The 22,510-nt window shown below is 40.3% G+C and overlaps 1 protein-coding gene across 6 annotated transcripts in view; it reads right to left on the reverse strand.

Moving 5' to 3' along the window:
• Positions 1-15,605: 15,605 nt before the first annotated feature.
• Positions 15,606-22,510, reverse strand: part of SOCS6 (suppressor of cytokine signaling 6) — a 33,941-nt gene continuing 27,036 nt past the window's right edge. For all 6 annotated transcript variants that reach the window (XM_032602876.1, XM_032602879.1, XM_032602878.1 and 3 more), the window contains one exon: positions 15,606-21,262. In XM_032602876.1, the coding sequence (XP_032458767.1) occupies positions 19,526-21,133 (1,608 nt within the window). In that variant the 5' untranslated portion in view covers positions 21,134-21,262 and the 3' untranslated portion in view covers positions 15,606-19,525. The remainder of the gene's footprint in view (positions 21,263-22,510) is intronic.

Consider the following 22,510-nt stretch of genomic DNA (forward strand, 5'->3'; position numbering starts at 1 on the left):
TATATCCTCAACATTTTAATCTTAAAGACGCCAGTCACAAGGGCACATAACACCATTTGTTTCTTTCTGTTTTATGCTGCATCACATTTTTCAGAATTGCTGCTGTGCTTCATACACAGCTCCCCTCCAAATCTGCTGACAGAGACTTACTATCGCTCACTTCTGAATCAACAAAGCCTAACGCAAAAGGGAAGACCTAGCAGTGTAATACCCAGTCGGTGCAATAGTCCCTTTTGTCATTTTATCCAATAGGATTTTGGAATTTTACTGTTAGTATGATGTTTTGACATCTGATAGGAGCTCATATCCACCTAAGACAATCAACACCCTTCTGACGCGCTCTTCAGAACTGGCTGACTTGAGAAATGATGTGTGTGTGTCTGTAGATGTCTTCACAAAGAACTAGGTGAGGTCCTCTGAGATTCCTACAGGTGGGAAATTAGAAAAGTGCCTTCTAGATTCTTCTAAAAAGGTGTCTAGTATAACGTTCTGATTAGTATCATGGCTGCAAAAGGCTAACCCCATGAGTCCATCGGCTGGGAACGCCTATCACACTTTAGGTCCCTCGGGAAAGATCCCTGCTCGTGATGCAGTCAGGCTGTGCATGCAGCAGCCCCCCGCTCTGTTTAAATACACTGTTGACCTACCGCCTGACACCGGCGGCAGCGTTCCCACAGACCCGGCTGGCCAGCCAGGTCAGCGCAGCACAAAATGAACCACCTTGGGACGCAGAATCTTCTCCTCAGCCTTTAGCTCAGATCCTCTGCAGGTCGGGCAGGGTTGAGGGGGCCCTGGTTCCAAAGGGGAGGCCAGGTGCCCAGGCGCCATACAGGGGGCACAGAAGTGACCAGATGAGGCCCAGACCCATCTGGCAACTGAATGAATTTGCCCCTCCAAGATTCACTTTATCATCCAAATGAACCTTCACTTCCTCACCAAAACTGGGAATATATGTAAAACGACACACATAAAACTAGAAAACAAACTTCCACTCTGCACAAAAGTCAACACGCATAGGAAGGCTACTGTTGCTTACCTGAAAAAGAAAAGAAAATGGTAGCTTCATTTTTGACATCTAATCGTTTTGACTTACATTAGCTATGGCAATAGCGATTGAGAATAATGACCCACAAACGAAACACAGATACCGTAACCTGCCTGACTCTGATGGGTGTGGTGTCCACTGCGAGTTGCTGAGGCAATATCACTTCCCTGTTTCATCCTCAGTTAGAGAATTTCAATTCTGACAGGAATGGCACTGGGCCCAGAGAACAAAACAGTCATCAGACCCTACTGCAGCTAAAGGTCACTGTGGGACACGGCTCAGGGCAAGAAGGTGTACATTTACTAGGGTTTCTGGAAATGTTCCAAGGCCTGATCTAGCCACTTATTCTTCCTCATTCATCTTTCTTCTTTGTTTCTGGAATGCTAACATGATTCTTAGATGCTCAGCCATTATGCATGAAGGACGGTGAAGTAAAAGGGTGAAATGAGCCTGGCCCTAGAACAGATGCACTGGACCCTGAAATGACCACCTCCATACTTTTTGCAAGAAAAATGAAACTCCTTATTTGTTTAAGCAGTATCAAAGTTCCTGCCCCTCTCAGCTAAATCTATCCCAAGCAAAGAGTGTGGATCAAGAAACACCAACATTTCCCAAAATTCTTTGGGTTTTATTCACATCAAGTGGTTCTCTTCATTTTCAGATCAAGGAGATCACCTTCCGAAAGATGTGCTCATTGTTTCCAATCTGACCTCTCTAGGAGGAAGACAGGTTTGGGGTCCTGGCATTTTGGCAATTAAGGTAAAACTAAAGGAGAGTCCAACTCCATCACACTTCTCTTCCAAGGTGAGCTACTGAAGTCAATATTTTATTGAATACAATAAAAACAAAGAGAAATGTCCAGGATAATGATGCCGGTGTACGTTTCCTACATTCCTATCAATGGGAAACGATTCTAGAATTAACACATAGAGTTGATTGTATTGTATACTGCCTAACGACAAGGTCATCCTATGCATTCTCCGACTATTTAGGGCAAACAAAATACAAATTTCAATGTAAAAGTATGGAATTCAGAGAAACAATCATTTAAAAGGAGAGATCCATGAATTCCAGCTGTCAATGGACATATATCAAACATGTTTTGGACAGAAAACTTACTGTCCTGGTACCTTTGGTCATTTGGAGCCTAGAAATGAAATTGTTCACGCCTAGTTCCTAGATTTCAAACTGCTACCCCTTTAATTGTTCATCCTCATTTATAAAATCAGTAGGATTAATGGTCATTTGTCTCCTTCCAAGGCAGTTATGAGAAACGGATCAATGCCAGTACAACTTTCCCCCTCAGTTCTTCAGCTTGCACAGGTAAACTTCAAAGTGATTTAAATGGACCTGTTCCATCCACTCACGTACAGGAGCTGATTACCTTTCAAAAATAGTGTAACAAAGTTCGGAACCCCATTCTTCCATGCTCGATGGGAAGTGTCAGCTGCCTCGGCGGTAAGTTTGTCAGAGTCCATTTCCAAGAGTGAGGGAGGCTGTTGGCAGACACTGCTGTCTATAAACGGAGTAGAAGGGAAAGAAAGAAAAGGAGCTTGTTAGTTGCAATAAACTCTTTTGTTGGCGATTCCTCATCCTTTCTCCTTGCCCACCTCCTAATGTAGATGCTAAAAAAGCGAGATCCTTTTCTAGCCACTTTTGTAGCTCAGAGAGGCCATGAGACCCCTTTCTGCTCAAAGAGATGTCAGGTAGAGGGACTTCTGGGAAAGACTTTTGTTCCTGGATAAAAGGAAACAGGTATGTGAGAAGAGCTGCCTCTTGCCACCTTGACAGCTCTCCTCCTTCTGCCCTCATACACGGCCGCATAAAGACTTGCTGTCTGTAGGTGTGGCAATCACCTGGTGACCATGAAGCCTGACACCTAAGGATAAAAACTAAACAGACTACAGATGTTGAAGCATAGGAAAGAAAGAACATGGGACCCCCATGATACTAAGTCACAAACCAATCTGGAAACACCTCCCTCTAAATATCTTATTAAGTTTGCAATAAATGTCCTGTTTTAATAGGACACCTAAGAGAACAATACTGACTCCGATTCAGCATTGGGACCTACAAAATTATAAGGGTTCTAAAAACATAACACAAAAATAACTCAAGAACTGGCGACAGTTACGGCCAAATCCATGAATAATCAATTTAAACAGCTTGTTAGTTCATGGAAATATTTACCTGGCAGAGTAAGAACCAGCTGGAACAATTCCAGGGTTCCTGAGCCTCCATGGCAATTTAGAATGAGTGTCAGACTTCTCTGGAAGGAATTTCACCACTCCCTCTTCATTGAGAACGTGCTTATTTACCCTACAGGCACAGGTATAAAGATCAAGGAAATCATGAGAATCATTTCTTATATTTATATAGCAAATTATCTCTTGATAATTTTGCTTTTAATAATAATTAATCTGTGCAATATCCTTGTGGGGGGGAGAAGGGATAAAGAATAATTACTGCCATATTAGAGGGAAAAGATACAAAGAACAGGAAATTAAGTGATCACCCATACATCACAGTCAACATGTAGCCCCATGTAAAGACAGCGAGTAAGCCAGCAGAGATTAGATTCCAGTTATCTTAAATCCCAGTCTAGCCTCTCTCCCTCAGGTACTCTTTCCTGATGACAGCAGATGATCCAAATGAGTCACTCGGTTCCTTACACCTCCCAGAAACTAGGACAGGATTCAGAGGGAACACAGACAAAAAGGCAAGTCGAACCAGCTCATTGAAATCACTGTAATTAAGGCACCATAGTCATTTTTTGTCTCCTAAACATTTGGAATAAAAAAAAAGAAAAAACAATAATAAGGAAAGCACCGATACAAAGGAATGCTTAAAAGTCAGAGATATTTGCAAATAATGTCTCCAAAATAAGCAAAAACAGAGCAACTAGCAGTAGCAGAGAGGGAAGAGATAGTTTAGATATATATTAAGTATTATTTGAGAGGTAACTGAGGTTAAGTGAGCATTTTGTTTTCATGTGTTAATAAGGCATGCCACAACTCTTTCAAAATAATGTGAGGTGGCTGGGAATAAAGTCTACATGAACCACAGGGCCTTTAGAATATCAATAGTACTGCCTGAGTGCAAACCCTTGCCTTGTCACATACTAGCCACGTGATTTAACTGCTCACTGCCTTAAGCTAACTGATCGAGTTTACTGTGGGAGCAGTAATAGCACCAACCTCAAAGCATTCTTACCTCATCTAAGTTAATGTATCTGAGGAAGCTCAGAGAACACCAAGCAGGATAAATGCCCAAAATCTACACCTAGGTATATCATTTTCAAATTACAGAAAATCACAGATTAAGAAAAACCAAGAAAGTCCTGAAAGCAGCCAGAAGGGAAAAACACCTCACCTACCCGGAAACAAAGATAAGAATTACATCTAACTTCTCAGAAACCATGCAAACAAGGAGAAAGTGGAGTGAAATATTTAAAGGGTTGAGAGGAGAAAACCTCACCAACCCAGAATTCTGTACCCTATGAAATTATCCTTTAAAAGTAAAGGAGAAATAAAGTACTTCTCAGACAAACAGATATTGAGAGAATTTGTTGTCAGCAGACCACCCATTTTTTTGCGGTACGCGGGCCTCTCACTGTCGTGGCCTCTCCCGTTGCGGAGCACAGGCTCCGGACGCGCAGGCTCAGCGGCCATGGCTCACGGGCCCAGCCGCTCCGCGGCATGTGGGATCCTCCCGGACCAGGGCACGAACCCGTGTCCCCTGCATCGGCAGGTGGGCTCTCAACGACTGCGCCACCAGGGAAGCCCAAACCATCCTTATAAGAAATGTTAAAAGAAGTTCTTTAGAGAGAAGGAATATGATGTAGGTCAAAAACTTGTTATCTACATAAAGGAAGAGCATGGAAGAAGGAAGAACTGGCTGTTTTGTCACAGTTCCTTAGACTGATTTATGAAACTTTTAAGAGGAATTTTCAAGGTGAGTTAATGTGCCACTCAAAGTCAGTCTTACGTCTTTAGGTTCGATTATTTTAATGCTGGTGATAATCACATGCATGAGCCTCCCCACCGTAATCCAGCAGGTCTGGGGTGAGGTCTGGCCATGGGACTAACAGCTCCCCAGGTAACTGTGCTGTGCAGCCAGAGCTGGGGGCCATGGCTCTCAACCATTTTTGGAAACTGGCAGGACCTACATGCCATCTTAGGCAGTAAACCTTACCCAGATCTTTGCAACACCAAAGGCTGTTCCCAACTTCTAGGGGCTGCCCATATTCCTAGGGTCATGGCCCCCTCCCTTCATCTTCAAAGCCAGAAATGATTGGTCAGGTCCCTCTCATGTCTTGCATCTCTCCCACCTCCACTGTGGTCACATCTCTCTCCCTCTTTCTCTCTCCTCCCTCTGACTTCAGCCAGGAACAGTTCTCTGTTGTCAAAGGTTCATATGATTACATTGGATCCACTTAGATAATCAAGGATAATGTCCCAATCTCAAAATCCTTAATTGAAACACATCTGCAGGGACTTCCCTGGTGGTCCAGTGGGTAAGACTCCGTGCTCCCAAAGCAGGGGGCCCGGGTTGATCTCTGGTCACGGAACTAGATCCCGCATGCCTGCCGCAACTAAGAGTTGCATGCCACAACTAAGAAGTCTGCACTTGCAACTAAAGATCCCGCATGCTGCAATGAAGATCCCACGTGCCGCAACTAAGACCAGGTACAGCCTAAATAAATAAATAAAACCAAAAAACAGAGCTTCCCCCAAAGCATAAAAAAAAAGAAAGAAAAGAAAAGAAACACATCTGGAAAGTCCCTCTTGCCATGTTACTTAACATATTCACATGTTCTGGGGATTAGGACCTGAACATCTTTGGGGCATCTACCTATCACACTCACTACTCCCCATCCCAATCCCAAAGTCTTTTAAAAATTACTTTACTAGTGTATATTATTATTTCTGGATTTCTTGTTTGAGCCTTAACATTAAGATAAAGATTTAACTCTTTTATGTGCCCACACATTCACATACATACACCCTCTTCCTTTCCCCATTCTACAAATTTCCCAATGAGTTAACCAAATATTCTAGCCAATTTTTGGTTAAATCATTATCCAGGTGTTTAGATTATTATAAGTATGTAACTATTTTTATAACTAAAATAGATATTATGCTATGATTATTTTTTCTTTCTTACATATATGTCATTTCTTTCATTCACTTAATTTTCTCTGTATCAATCACCTTTGAGGTTCTCATCAAAATTGGGAATCATTTCTCAGTACATTCAAACACAGCAGAAAATCTAGTAATTTTTTTCTTTTCTTGAAAATACCTCTCCTTGGCCTTATGCCCTTTCACTTAAACTTAGATTGATTGTTCTCGAATCTATTATAGCTAATGACCTGGAGATATTCTTTTGGTATCACTTCCAGGATTCCCTTCACATTTCTCCTATGTTGATGATTAACTGTCCCTTTTACTCCCTCTTTTTTGTTGGAACACATGCTCCAGTAGCTCTCTGAGAAAAGGTGCATGATTTTGTTTAGCTTGCATGTCTTAAAATATTTTTATTTTGTTTAGTGTTTAGGCTCTATATAGTATACTGGGTTGTAAATCTTCCTCCCTGTCTCCAAAATGACATTGAGGTTTGAGAGACGATCATGTGGAAGGTGGTCTATATGGCATCTTGTTGTTATGGAGTAACAGAGAAGGACAGTTTTGAAGGAGTTACCCAGAATGACACCTCCACCACAGCATGCTCTCAAGAAGATCAGTTTTAGAAAACAACAGACATAGTACTTGACAATCTGGGAAATGACTCCCTGAAATATCTATGCTTCCATATTTTAAAATAGTTTTCATGTACTTAACCTCTAGACTTTTATATACTTAACACCATTTGAGGACTACTGTTTTAAAGAATTAACTCTTTCTGGAAATGTGGGACCCAAAATGTCGAGAGAAATAAAAAACCTAGCTTTCTTACTCTCTCCTTATTTTTTACTTTTCACCCTTTATTTACTTTTTATAGAAACAAAGAGCTTTAGCTTTTCTTTCTCCTGTAACACCTCCTCCTTCCACCTAATAGAACAGTAGGAAAAGTGGTTCAATGGCCTCTCTGTGATTCTGATGTTCAATAACCTAAATTTCTCTAGATTCTAGAATATTCAAATATAATCATCAATGATTACAATTTTCCCTTCTTATTTTTCATTTTAAAATTTATATTGGAAACATATATGGTCCTGTTTGCAATATATGAAAAATTTAAGATTTATATGTACATTATAGATAGAAAAGATTCATGATATTTAAGGATTTTAAGATAAAGATGATTTTAAGGATTCAAGATAATGAAGAAAAGAAAGACTTCAATAATTTTCTAATCACCCTTCTCTTTATTGTGAACAATTTTGGCATACATGCCTACTAAAGAAAATTATTATTAATTTTAGTAAAATTTTAATGACAGTCACCATGTCCTAGATGCTGAATATTATGGCAATGTTATAACCTTAATTTCTGGGTTTTTATAATCTATTTGTGGAGCCCAGACAGCTATACAGTGAACAGTTAAGCAGTCTATGATTAATTGCTAAAATGAGAGCTATGAACATACAATAGCTGATTCAGTATGATGTAAGACCTAGACTATTAGGAAATTTGCTCCAGAACTTTATCCTGTAATTTATTTAGATGAAAAATAAAATTTACTAAGCTGTAAGTTGCTGAGAAATGCAACTGAAAAATTTATACTAAAATTCAAACAGATTAATATATATTCAACCTCTGGGTCTAAGCATATTCATTTCTACCACAAGCTCTGAATAGGAACAAACATTATGATACTAAAACTGAATTTTTAGCCTAAGCCTAACATGGAAATGGAAGCTGAAAAACCTAAGTACAGTACATTTATTTCTTTTACCCAGAGTTTTACTAAGAGTTTTGAGTTATTTGAACATTTAGACCTCTTACACTTCAACTTCCTCTGAAAACAATAGAAATATATTCCCACCCTGTTACAGTTTTATCACCCAGTTCCTATAGAGAAATCCTTTCAACTGAAGCAGTTTAACAAAAAGGTTAAATCCAAGATGCTATCAATTAATGATGAAGGTTAGCAATTTAGTAGTTGATAAATGTTACATATTTAATGTACTTAGATGAACTCTTTCGTGCCCTTGAGCTAATAACTCATATTAATTAAATTATTAATTTAGTTAAATGCAGAATTAACATTTAATCTTCTCATCCCACGGCAAACGTATCTTCCCATCACACGGCAAATGCACATAGCCTGAAAAGCCACAAATGACTAGAAATAATATAAATGTGTAGGTATTTCAATATGTAAAGAAGAAAAAAATCAATATTTGGTTCAAATTGTTCTAAAAACTCAAGTTCAGACTTCCCTTTCTAGTTGGCATTTGCCAAATTTCTGGATTCCACCAATTGTCTTTAAGTTCTAAACAGTGAAAAATTACTTCCTCAGAAGCAGACCAAAAAAAGAAAGAAAATGAAATCACTTTTAAAGCAATCAAAACCAACCATCAACCATCATTACCGGGGAAATAAGTAGTCAGGATTTGAGTGAGATCTTGAAGGCATAAATATAAACTTCTACATACCACGCCTTAGCTGTGCTTCTCAACTGAAGGCTCTAAAAATTACATGGTTTCCAATAAGTGAATTACATTCGTATTTTTTCCATAATCAAAGGACATAGATCAAAGTTTGGTTTCTCAACCTTGTTACTTCTTGAAGAAGCATTCTCATGTGAAAATGAGACCATTGCCTGAAACCAAGAAACCAGTTCAGAAAGTGATCAAAGCCGTGAAAAAATCATTTTGAAAGTTACTGAGGGACATGCAAGCACATTTTATTGAGAGCCCCGAGGTCACAGCAGAGTAAAGTATTGATGTATATTTTTGTCTTGTGCTTTGTCATATTTTTTTCATTAAAATGGCTTCGTTTGGAGACCTATAAGGAAAGGCAGTGCTGTACCAAAAGAAGGAAAAGAGGGTGTAGATTTTAACCTTTCATGGAATCATTTCAGCAACTGAGATTTCCTTTTACCTTTAATCTTTTCACATGGAGGAAATATTTTAGAAATGAATCTCTACCTCTCCCCCAAAATCAATTCTCGTTTTCGAAAGGGAATTTTGTTAGATACTGTACATCATGCACAAGTCAATATAGAATGAATAAAAATGTTGTTTCTGGAAAGGCAAAAAGGCTGAGTTAGGGTTAGAAGACTCCAGGGATGGGGGTGGCAAGAGCAGAGTAAAAGCAAATTAATCCCAGGATGTTTTCCATCCAGAGTAAATTCATCTACTGACGATGAAAGGCGGAAAAAGTTCTCTTGGTTAGGGATTGGGTTTGTCTAGAACTTTTAAACAACCAAAAACACCATTATAGGTCATATAGGTCATGAGAACTATCATTACAACCAAACATCTAACTAAATGGGAAAGAAATTAATTTCTGCCAGTTAGGCAATACTAAGTTCTTAACCTTGTTATAATAAAAGCTGTCCCTTTAAATAGTTCAGTAAGACAAAGACTTTTCTTTATTTCCATAGATGGGTCAAAAGGTGCACGCAATACCTGATGTTCTATGGAGTAAATGCTCTGGGCACAGCAGAGTCTTCATACCACGGCACACTATTTTTTAGGGAAAAAAAGAAAATGAGAAATGTAGGGAATGTAGGAAATTTCACGCCCAGGGAATCTTGTATCTACTCTGCAATTCATATATCTGAAAATTATTAACTATCAATGGGTTTCCCTGGTGGCACACTGGTTAAAAATCCACCTGCCAATTCAGGGGACACGGGTTCGAGCCCTGGTCCTGGAAGATCCCACATGCCATGGAGCAACTAAGCCTGTGTGCCACAAGTACTGAGACTGTGCTCTAAAGCCCACGAGCCACAACTACTGAAGCCCATGTGTCACAACTACTGAAGCCCACACACCTAGAGCCGATGCTCTGCAACAAGAGAAGCCACCACAATGAGAAGCCCGTGTACCACAACGAACAGTAGCCCCCGCTCGCTGCAACTAGAGGAAGCCTGCGCACAGCAACGAAGACCCAATGCGGCAAAAAATAATTTATTTTTAAAAACATTATTAACTATCGAAAGATTAAAGCTATTTTTAATAAGATACTTTAGAATATTTAGGCTTCCCTGGTGGTGCAGTGGTTGGGAATCCGCCTGCCGATGCAGGGGACACGGGTTCGTGCCCCGGTCTGGAAAGATCCCACATGCCGCAGAGCGGCTGGGCCCATAAGCCATGGCCGCTGAGCCTGTGCCTCCGGAGCCTGTTGCTACGCAACGGGAGAGGCCGCAGCAGTGAGAGGCCCACGTACCCAAAAAAAAAAAAAAAAAAAAAAAAGATACTTTAGAATTTTTAAAGTGTTTTAGTTTAGGCAATATTTATTAAAGTTAAAATGTAGTAAAACCAGTAGTAAAATTCTGATAACCTCCTCTCTGTTCTCATCTTAATGAGATGACTTTATTCTGAGAGGGTTTTCACATTTTCTTTGATCTCTGTCAAAACTCAGTGTAGCTGGAAGCAACCTAAGTGTCCATCAACAGATGAATGGATAAAGAAGCTGTGGCATGTAAATACAATGGAATATTACTCAGCCATAAAAAGAAACAAAATTGAGTTAAAAGAAACAAAACTGAGTTATCTGCAGTGTGGTGGATGGACCTAGAGTCTGTCATACAGAGTGAAGTAAGTCAGAAAGAGAAAAACACATACCATATGCCAACACATATATATGGAATCGAAAAAAGAAAAAAAAAAGGTTCTGATGAACCTAGGGGCATGACAGGAATAAAGACACAGATGTAGAAAGTGGACTTGAGGACACGGGGAGGGGGAAGGGTAAGCTGGGACGAAGTGAGAGAGTGGCATGGACATATATACACTACCAAATGTAAAATAGATAGCTAGTGGGAAGCAGCTGCATAGCACAGGGAGATCAGCTAGGTGCTTTGTGTCCCCCTAGAGGGGTGGGATAGGGAGGGTGGGAGGGAGACGCAAGAGGGAGGGGATATGGGGATATATGTATACATATAGCTGATTCACTTTGTTATACAGCAGAAACTAACACATTGTAAAGCAATTATACTCCAATAAAGATGTTTAAGAAAAAAAAAAAAAACCTCAGTGTACGGACTTCCCTGGTGGTCCAGTGGTTAAGACTCCACACACCCAATGCCGGGGGCCTGGGTTCAATCCCTGGTCGGGGAACTAGATCCCACATGCTGCTGCAAAGATTCCGCATACCATAACTAAGACCCGGTGCAGCCAAATAAATAAATGATGGGCTTAACAATAACCTGGAGATTGCAGATGTAAGGATTAACTAATTTAAAGCTCCAGCAAGAGAAATTATACAATCTGAAGCACTGAGAGAAAAATGGTTGAGCAAATAAAGAGCCTCAATGATATTTCGGAAAATATCAAGCAGTCTAACACACATGAAATTGGAATCCTACAGGGAGAGGACAGCAAGAAAGGGACAGGAAGTATTAAATAAATAATTTAACAAAAATTTCCTAAAGTTGGTGAAAGACATGACTTACAGATCCAAGAAGCATAATACATCCCGAGCAGGATAAATACAAAGAGAAACACACAACTCAGTACCTCGTAATCAGACTACTGAAAAATAAAAATACAGAGAAAAATCCAAAAGATAAAATAAAAAATGAGAAAGAGAAAAATCTTAAAAGCTGCTGGGGGTCAGAGGATTACACAAAATTGACAGAGGAACAATAATACAAATGATGGCTAATTTCTCATCAGCAACATTGGGGCCCTGAAGACAATGGAATGGTGTTTTTTTTTTTTTTTTTTTGCGGTATGTAGGCCTTTCACTGTTGTGGCCTCTCCCGTTGCAGAGCACAGGTTCCGGACGTGCAGGCTCAACGGCCATGGCCCACGGGCCCAGCCGCTCCGCGGCACGTGGGATCCTCCCGGACCGGGGCACGAACCCGTGTCCCCTACATCGGCAGGCGGACTCTCAACCACTGCGCCACCAGGGAAGCCCGGAATGGTGTTTTTAAAGTGCGTAAGGAGAAAAATACAGTCAGCCCAGAATTCTACATCTAGTGGAAATATCTTTCAAAAAAGGGGTAAAATAAAGATATTTCAGTTAAACAAAAAATGAGAGAATTCATTGCCCTCAGACTTGCACTATGAGAAACACTAAAATTCATTTTAAATAGAATTTAGCTACTTTCACCTAATTCTCTAAACTTTTCAGGCTAATCATATGTGCTGATAGGGTTTAGGACAACGATTCCAAGTCTATAATGAAAAGAGTATTTGTTTTAATGGTACTGAGCTGTGTATAATATAAATCACTATTTCCCAGAAGTATGGAGGGGAATTTCACTTAGATTGATCATAATTATCATATGAACACGGGTGGTTAATTTTTCTACTCATTTAGGTATGCGCAGAGAAGCTGAACATAGGGTGGAAGTATAGTTAGAACTTCTTTTGGAAGGAAGTTGTTGCTCAGGGTGTGGAAGTGAGTTGGCCAAGCATGGGTATAGGAAATGAAAGAGAAAGGGTGGAGTCTTTCTTCTGCTATAAAGCAAAAAACCATGGCTCCTAGTACAACAGGGCACAATGAATGTCTCAGGCAATCTGATCAAATTCATTAGCAAAAAAAAAGCAGAATTAACACTTTTCCTCATGCACCAAACATGTGGAGAAGTCCTCCGAAGAGTTCAATTTCACTGAATCTTGTTCCTGTATTAGTATATTAGGTAGTTTTAAGAAACTTGACGAGGCCATACAAGGGAAAGAAGTGGTCCCCTTCCTCGGCAATAGCACATGAAGCCCCCCAGATACTCCACCAGTTAGGCCTCCGTAAGTTGTTTAAACTACAGAGTAGTCCCCCTAGAGGAGAAGACAGTAGGTCACTCTCTTGCTTCTGCTACAGTTCTTTCCCCTGACAATCACAGATAGAAACGCTCTAAATAATAGAAAACCCTGAAGAAGGGAAGTGTATCACATGGGATGAGCACACAGATTTCAGAGCCTGACCGTATGAGTTTAAAACTGGGTTCTTTGTGGCTTTGGGGAAGTTTACCTCTGCCTCAGTTTCCTTTTTTATGACCCTCAAGTGCCTGCCTTGCATAGAGCTCTTATGAGGATATGAAATACATGTTAGGTTATTAGCAGTATATGTATTTTCACAACGTGTTTTCTATTATAATTAAAAAATGAATGGTGTAAAATCCAGCTCTCTGGTTTCATCTGTCGATTCTACTAAGTAGACGCCCGGAGAACCCCCAGTTTTTGCAGGGAAATGGATTCTTCTGCATTTAAAGATATACATCTATTGGTTTTCCAGGCAAGTGTCACACCGAATAGTCACAGTTAGGCTGGTAATACTTAGGGCCAAATGGTGCTCGCCAGTTGCCGGCCACAAGGGAACAGTGTGTCAAGGACTACAGTGAGAAGTGGGCTGTGACAAAGGCATTAGGCGAGCAGGTGTCTTCAGAGTGACAGTTCTCAATGGGGAGGACCGGAGACACTACCTCTTAAAGCTGTTGGGGTGGAACGGCGCCAGAGGCCAGATCATTTACACAAAGGAAGGGAGGTTCTCTTTAACAGGATTCTAGGACGGAATTCCACGTATTTAAGAGAACATTATACAACTTCACTTGTGACCTAGGCTGGTGTTATCAAAAGCTAGTGTCTATTAGACTTACAGAACAAAGTGAGAGACCAGAAAAAGCTAGCTTCCTAAAAGAATCTGTGCTTCCTAAAACTTCCTTGGTGTGGGGAAATCCATGGCTCATGATCAAAAAGGGTCTTCTTTTCAACTTAAGATGGACCCTTTATTCGCAAGCAAGTTACCAAGGACGGAATTTGATGGCCCAAGATGATCTCTAGGCAAAGGCAACTGGCCCTGTTCATAAACCCTGTCAAAATAATCCCAGCTCTGGTCAGCTTCTCCTTGGCTTTTACAGTCTGAAGGAGCCCTTCCCAGGAGGACCCTCCTCCAACCCTTCTGGAAGAGGTGGTGAGGCTGCCTGCTATTAAGTAGGGAAAATGCAATTTAAAACAAAACTCCAGGAGTCTGGCTACAAAATTCAGCTGTGCTCAGAAATGGATGCTTAACGCAGACACCCACTCCTACTGGGTTCTTTGTCAGTGTCAGGCCCTGGTGTTAACAGGAGGCCCTGGACTCTGGGAAGGAGGCTTGGGGAAGGCGGACGGGGACGGTGGGAACAAAGAAGCTGAGGCAGAAACATCCGTTCGCAAGACAAGTCATGCAAAAAGAGCAGGAAGAACAAACACTAGTCAATTTTTTAAAAAAAGATGTTTCAGAAGGTTGGGAAGCCCTTAAAACTGGAGACTGGAATACGAATAAGCTAAAAGAATTAAAGGAAATATTTTAAAAAATAATGAAGTTTAAATGAAGCTAAAGAGTTGAAAGACAAAAAGAAAACTAGATTGGAGGTTAAAATAGCAGACAATAAGGACTAAATTGAAGTGAAATAAAGGTTAACATATTTTTGACTCAGAAAGTTGAAGGTCTAGTAAAAGAATAAGTAAAATCTGTGAGGTTAAAAAGAAAAAAATTAAAGGTGAGGTGGCAGGCAGTACGAGAAATTGACTATGGTCAGCATGATAATCAATTAGGATGCTCTGAGGCGGACCCAATGTTCTCAGTAAGTCATCTCATACTGGACAGCAAGTTTTGCTCTCTTGTTGAATGAGTAAGAATCTGTTTATTTGGCTAGGGTGTAAGTTTGTGAAGTCCATACTTCTACATAGTTCTTGAGGCCTGACCCTTCTCTTTCCTTAATTTCATATTTCACTAGCACCACCATCAGCAAAGTCTGACATTAGAATCAATGCTGTCTATTGATACCAGTTCTGGAAAATGTGGTTAGAACATGACGTTATTTGGAGTCTGTGAAAGACAAAATTTGTGATATATTCTGAACAAGGTCATTTAAAAATTTATCTTTGTATCAGCTATGATAAAAGCCTTGCTAAAAAGTAATAGAACAACAAAACGCGAAAGAACATTTAACCCAATATGTTGTTTAAGAACTTTAAAGGCATATAATGAAATTCAGGGGCTACGAGAAATCATTCCTGCCTATGAAGGGATTTCTAAATGACTTCTACACAAACCACTATTTTGATAACCTGGTTCTATATCTGTGAAAATACCATTAAGTAATAAGGGACATATTTTTTCAAATGTCACAATCCAAACATTTTACCATTAGGCCTAACATTCTTTTAATGAGGTTTTATTACTGTGTCAATTTTAATTAGTCTTTGCTTTGCAAATGTTCTGCCAACTCACTCCAGCTTTTGTATTGAAGGCTCTAGGATATCAGCAACATTGGCTAATTCCTAATTTGTTGGATGTCTCCTATGTCACCATTTCACTTTTGCTGTTTTACTAAAATTTGTTGGTACCTACCCTCCAGTAACTGCCCAGTTTGTGGGACAGCCAGAAATTATCTAGTTAACCCTATACTAATTAAAATCCAACTCTGCATCTGGTTATTAAATAGACTGCAAGGCAGACCTTGTGAACGAAATTTTTATTTACACACTGTATCTAGAAGCAGATACATAAATTCTTTATACGATTAATTTCCAAAAATGTGCAAGAAATTACTCTAATTTGTTTACAAACCAAAACACGTATTAAAATCAATGGACTTTGGATAATTCATTCTGTGGTGTTCTCAGTACAAATGGTACACACCTGATTCGAAACATACAGAAAAGTGTAAACTACAGCAATCTGGATTGCAAGTATTAATTCCATGGCACTCCAACGACTATAAAATTTCTTTAACCCAACATGTATACTTATTACAAAATTCTATAAGAATTTTTCATCATCTCTGGATGTAGAGTTTGGATCACTTTTCAGAAACGGCAGCTACACATTCGCCATGTTTTAACTGATTAATAAAAAAGGATGTTTATAAAAAATCTTTACAGGATTAAAAAAGTATTAAAAGAAACCGAATTTGTGATTACTAGCGTACCAGTACTTTATTCTAGAATTTTAAAGTTATTTATTTACGGAACTGGCGACTGTTCCTTATTAGAGTTTTCAACCAAACTGTCTGTTGCTGATAGCATGATTTCATTTTCAAATTACGACTTCGCATTCGATGAAAAGCCATGAACATTTAAAATGCGTTACTTTGAATCATTCATAAAGCAAGTATCTCTCATATACAATGTGAAATGTACGATGATCAAAATTGGCATTTCTGAAAGCATTGTTAAGAAAGATATTCAGACTGGTAGCACGAGTAGAGACACTGCATATAACCTACCTAGGATCTCAGTAACGTTTATCCCGTTTCAGTAATACTGGCTCAGAAGTCACCATGTGTATATACTTGGGTTTTATTTCCTATATGCCAGTGACACAGCCTTTTGGCACATGATTTTCTTTAACAGCAAGATGGTGCCCTGTGTAGCTGGTTTCCTTAAAAACTACTTTTAGTTCTATGATCGTTTCCTGTGATATTTTTTGACCTTCCAAAATTTTCACATTATTGCACCAAACGGAGAACAGGTTTCCTTAGAAAGAGAAAGAGACTTTTTCAAGTACTTTCTATGCTTTCTTATTATTTGTAAAATTGCATAATAGTGTCCTCCTAACACTGGAAATAGCTTCTGGCCTCCATCATGTTTCTGTGACGAGATATTTGATAAAAAGCAACTCTGATTCATTTATTATGGCAGAAAGATACAGCTTTCTTGTTTTCGTTTTCTTGCCTTGAGCTCAGATTTTCAGAAACACATATTTAAGAAATCACTTACAGGTAGTGCCCATGTCATCTACGCTACCATTCAACAGAATCCAGAAATTCACCCAAATGCTACCTAGACAAAACTACAGGATGATTTCTCTTTTTCCCCTTTCCAATTTTAACCAGACTGTTTTACTACCCTACAAAGCCAGTCTTTCACATTATGTTGTACTGCCTATACGCCAAATGGTTCTCTTTAAACAAAAGCAGAAAATATTGCAACGCTCCTTTCTCTGTTTGTAAATAACTTCTTGGCAAATATTTTTATTTTTACTGATACACTATCAGACCCTAGCAATTTGAAATTGGATTAGAATAGGGCATTTTACTTAAAAGTATTTTATATTATGAACATAAAAAAGCACATTAAAGATTGGCTTTCTGAATTAGAACAGTATCAAGACTTGCCCTCCATAAAAACACAAAATACGATTTTAAAACCATTTATATGGAAATCAGAATGATCTTAACTTGAAACCAAATGGCTAGATCTTAAACACATGGTATCATGAGGAAGGCGTGGGGAACAGGCTACGCCCACATTAAGATGGGGTTCAGGGCAGTCCAAAGACCTCTGTGCACCATGATCTCACAAAGAGTACATGTAAATGCTTCTAGAAACATGGAGAAGCCATCTCAACATTTATTATTAACACACAGTGACTCTGTGACAATACCTGCCATCTAATATAGATGCACAGGGACTTTTAACTCACCCTAGATATATTTTAAATTGTTTAAAAATAAATAGTTTTGCAAAAAAATAGTTTAAATGTCTTGCATTAATTTGATAAGTTTACAACTCTGTAATAGTTCTTAATCCAAATAGCTTACAATGAACACTTAAATTATATTATTACAGTATACTCCATATTCCATCTTATTAGGTGAAAACATCAGAAAATGAAAGAGGAGTCTTTGTAACAAGGTACAATCAAACATTCCACCAAAATTAAGTACCTTTTCCCCTTTAAGTCAAAATATCATAACAGATATTATGGCATTGTGCCTTTTCTTGGTAATTCTCAGTTGACTCTAAAAAACAAAGAGAGAAAAAAATGGGGATACTGCTTATGTCTGAATGTCAACGCTATTAAATTTGATCTGAGACCTTTACTCTTGTTTTTAAATGGGGGTAAGAGATAGGAAAACCGAGGGACAAAGGAAGAAATGTCTTAAATTACATGCTTCGTCTGAGAGGGAAACATTTCCTTTAAAGTTATGTAGCTAGAAAACATCTTCTGGATGGAGCAATTCCGAAACACTAAAGAATCATGCAGTAAATAAACACTGCATTTCAAAATAAAAAGTATTGGAGGTAACATACTCCACCCCCGCCCAAAGGACTGACTCAGAAGAGATGAAAAAACTAATGATGTCAATTTACTAAGGACTTAAAAAGAAACAAATAGAAAACCTATTTTTAAAGGTCAGTATATACGGTAGGCAAACACTTCCATACACCTGATTGAGTTTTAATATTTTTCTTACGTGGTGCTCCACAATCTCCACAGTTTTTCAACTAAAGTCACTGGGTTTTTGGGGTTTTTTGTTTTTTTGGTGGGGGGAAGGAAGGGTCAAATCTAGCACATCTTAATAGTGACTGCATAAACGAAAAATATAAACCTAACTTTAAAACAATGTTTTCTTTCTATTCAAATCAATTTAAAACTTTATATAAACTTTGTGTTGCAAGAGGATCTAGTCCATTTATGAAAATCATTTCTACATCAAGTTCACCCAAGAAAATGTTGACTAAGCTAAAGAAATCACAGATAAAACATTTTACCAAAGGAAAGTATAGATAACAATAAAACTGCTTAACACCGGAAACTATGATCATCTAGTATTTCTTTAATAGTTCTAGTTCCATTAGGTCTTTATATGTTACGCCAATTTGTACCAGAGTTTAATGACAGAAAAGGCAACAATTTCTAAATTGGTGGTATACATTTCTTTACAATTCTGTAAGGCCATTTATTAAAACAGACAAACCACAAGATGAAAATGAAGGCAACAGAAAAGTCCAACTTCTCACAACCAAAATAACAGCACAACCTTGAAAATAATTTAGAACTCAATGTTGTAAAAGATATGTAGCAGATTCTCTGTTCCATTACCCAAGATTATGTCAGTTCATAATTCTAAATAAATCCTTCTGAAGTATGAAATTAAAAATCATTTTCAGTGTAGGTGTGACTTCTGTGATTTATCACACGGCTATGTTTACTCAACACTATCTTTGAAAACGGGCCATTGAAAGAGACATAACAATGTTCATTCTCTAAGTTTCATTTAACTTTACTTAGGATTGAATACACGTGAAATGTGCTTTTAATGCATAAAAATCACAGTGGATAGCAGCAAAGGACTGGGGGCGGGGTGGGTAAGGAGCATCTGATAATTCACATTGTGATTTTTCTGCACACTGATGGAAGATAGTTCACTCTTCTAAAACCTCAAGACTTCCCTTTTCAAAGAACCAAAGTAAACCCAAGACACCTTGCCGACACTTCCCCACCCCTAAACGAACTGGGTACTCTTTTACACATAAAACTGAAACAGTATGGCAGCAAAAGATTTTGATAGCAATGGAAAGTCTGTAAACTGTATTTCGATCTCTTTTCCTTCCTCCCCAAGTGCAAGACGCAGGGTTCTCACAGCCTCTCAGTAGTGCTTCTCCTGTAAATAATCCTTCATTTTGTTTGGCAGAGGCAGCTTCTGAATCAGGTCTATTCTGGTGTACTGACGGATGACGAACCGGCACAGGTACTGCAGGGAGCGCACCTGCATGAAGCGCGACACGGGGTTGGTCAGCCTGACGGGGTAGGTGGCCGAGCCCGGCAGGCGAGACCTGGAGTAACAGAAGGCCCCGTTCTCGGAGTCCCTGACTGAGTGCTCGATCAGGTCCACGATAGACGTGTGTCCTTCCACGTCCGGCTGTTCATAAAAGCTAAACCTACCATTTGAATGTTCGATTCTAGTGTGAAGGGTCTTGCCATGCGAGCGGAAGCTCAAGCTTAAAAGGTAGCGGTCGTCAGAACTGTCCCGAACGAGGAAAGAGCCATCCGGCACGTTGGCCAGCTTCCCTTCTGCCTCCCAGCGAGTGATGGGGCCCCAGTACCATCCCTGTTTCGCAAGTTTCTTCAGCTCCTCCGTAAGGCTTGTCACGACCATGGGACCACTACTCTGCACCGAGTCATAAACTCTGGCAACCCCGGGGGCAGAGTTAGGATCGAAATTCAAGTGACAGCGCATACTTTCGGCCACGTGGGCGTCGGAGCCGGCGAGCCCGCCGAAGTTCCTTTGGATCTGATTCGTCTGCAGGGGAGGTAGCAACGGTGAGAGTGGCGGGGCGTCGTCGGGACTCGCCCTCGGGCTCTGCAGCACGACTCCCGTGGTGCCGATCAGCAAGCCATTCACCGACGGGTCCACGAAGATCTCTGGGGCCACCACGAGGTCCGGGTCTACCTGATTCTCGTCTTCGGGGAAGGAGCCCCCTCCCACTGGAGGAGGGACCGCGGAGACTTCCATGGGGGAGGAGCCGTCCAGACAATAGCCGCGCGGTCCTTCCAGAGGGTACATCCCCTCCTCCAAAGGCACAGTGTACTGAATGTAGTCCTGAGGCACGAGTCCGATAACGACAGGCACATGTTCTTCCAGGTGGAGATGCAGGTCCCCATCCTGAGACTCAGAACTCTTGAGTGAGTTCGTCTGTTCTTGGCACGCGGTGTCGGCCTGGAGGTCGTGGAAGTCCTTGCGCACGCCGTTCAGGGCCGGGCCCGGGCCGGGCGAGTGGACCAGGGCCTTGACCCTCACCTCCATCTTGATGCACGTCTCCTCCGACGCGGTGGGGCGCAGGGGCCACGGCGTGGGGCTGTAGTGGTGGCTGCGCAGCGAGGTGGACCTCATGGGCCTCTGCGCCCTCACGTCCTTGAAGACGATGGGGGCCGAGGAGGAGGAGAAGGTGTCCTCGTCCGCGGAGCCCCCGGAGGGCGCGCCGCCCTTGCCCTTCGGCTTCTGTTTCGCAGACAGCCGTCTTTTTAACGTACCCATTAGGCTTTCACTTTTTGATCTACTTTTTCCGCCTTTTTCATCTTCACTGTTGAGATCACAGCTGGCTATATCTTTCCCATAGCAGCTACCAAATAAGGAATCCTCTTTTCCAAAGTCACTGGCTAGTGATGGTTGTTGTACAACCATAAAATCCGCTTCTTCTTTACTTTTATTCAAGTTGAAAGATTTCCGGAAGGTTTTAAGACTAATCTTCTTCATTCTGACTAGTTACCTAATCCAAGGGAATCAATTTCTCTCTGGAATATTATCCTCGAACATCTGGAGAGGCTGCACGCAATGCTGCATCTATGTATTTTTCCCGCTTCATTTACCCTTTGGAGCCATTTTCTAAAAAAATGCAAAAAATAAAAACTGTTAGAAGGTCTCATTAAAAAATATCTCCACAAAAAGTTTTATTTTAGTCACTTTCAATCCTTTAGCTTCTGAACAAGGATGCCCGAGTATGTTTATAAGAAGGTAAGCTCCGTTAAGACATATTTTTTCCATTTCACAGAGCACAATGCATCACTGCCTACATGATCAGCACTGGACAAATACCTGATAATGCTTAGAGAGCAACCCCGACTCTACCTCTTTCCCTTCTGCACCTTACTTTGATTTTACCCTAATTACGGTTGGTGTTCCTTACTTCCTAACACAGCTCTAACAGAGCCACTCATCCTCTTCACACTGATCCACACCGGCCCCGGCCTCTCCAGCTACCAAGCTACCAGCCTGTGTCCTGCAAACGGCCAGCACTCAACAGAGAAGGCCCCACATCCGTAATAAGCCTCATCGATTCTACAACAAGCTATACGTATTTTTAAATATTCAAACATCTGTAAAAATGAATTAAAGCAGTCCCATCATCTGTGATGAGTTATCTAGGAAAAGCCTAGAAATGTCCTTCTATAGCCATGAGTTAGTTCAGCAAGAACAGGGCCCATCCACCTTCGCGTTGCCAGTACCCTGCACAGCCAAGAGCGCCCCGAGAGGGGTACTTGCAGCTTCAACACTTTCACCTGCAGGGAACACTCCTAACAACTAGCTAAGTACAATTCATCGTAGTAGTAGAAACTGCATTTATTTGTCTTAACAGGTAGAAATTGGTGACCTGAAGACTAATAAAAGCCTCCCTGTGTTAAGTGATAATTTTCTGGCTCACTAGCAATGAACCCAATTTTGTCCACCAAAAAACTGGGCATTGGTTCACACAGATATTAAGAGAACGTAACTACCAATATCCATAAAACCAAAGGCTGTGAAAACCAGACAAAACAAACATGTTTTGCTGCAACAACAGGGACGTTGCAAAGGAAGTAACGTTTACAATAATAACTGAACATCAGCAAATTCTCGATAAACGAGATCAATGGATCGGTATCCAAAATGGCTTGTATCTGGTCTGTCAGGAGCGTCACCCCCACCACCTCCCAAACCCAAGCATGTAAATCTATTTAAAGCTCGACGTAGACAGTCAGGCCCAGCTGACTTTCTAGGAATGGTATAAAATGTTAATTCAGATTTCTAATTATTAGAAAAGTGCAAATCAAAACTACATTGAGGTACCACCTCACATCTGTCACAACGGCCAAC

The sequence above is a fragment of the Phocoena sinus genome, chromosome 14 (assembly GCF_008692025.1).
Source record: "Phocoena sinus isolate mPhoSin1 chromosome 14, mPhoSin1.pri, whole genome shotgun sequence".
Classification (NCBI taxonomy): domain Eukaryota; kingdom Metazoa; phylum Chordata; class Mammalia; order Artiodactyla; family Phocoenidae; genus Phocoena; species Phocoena sinus.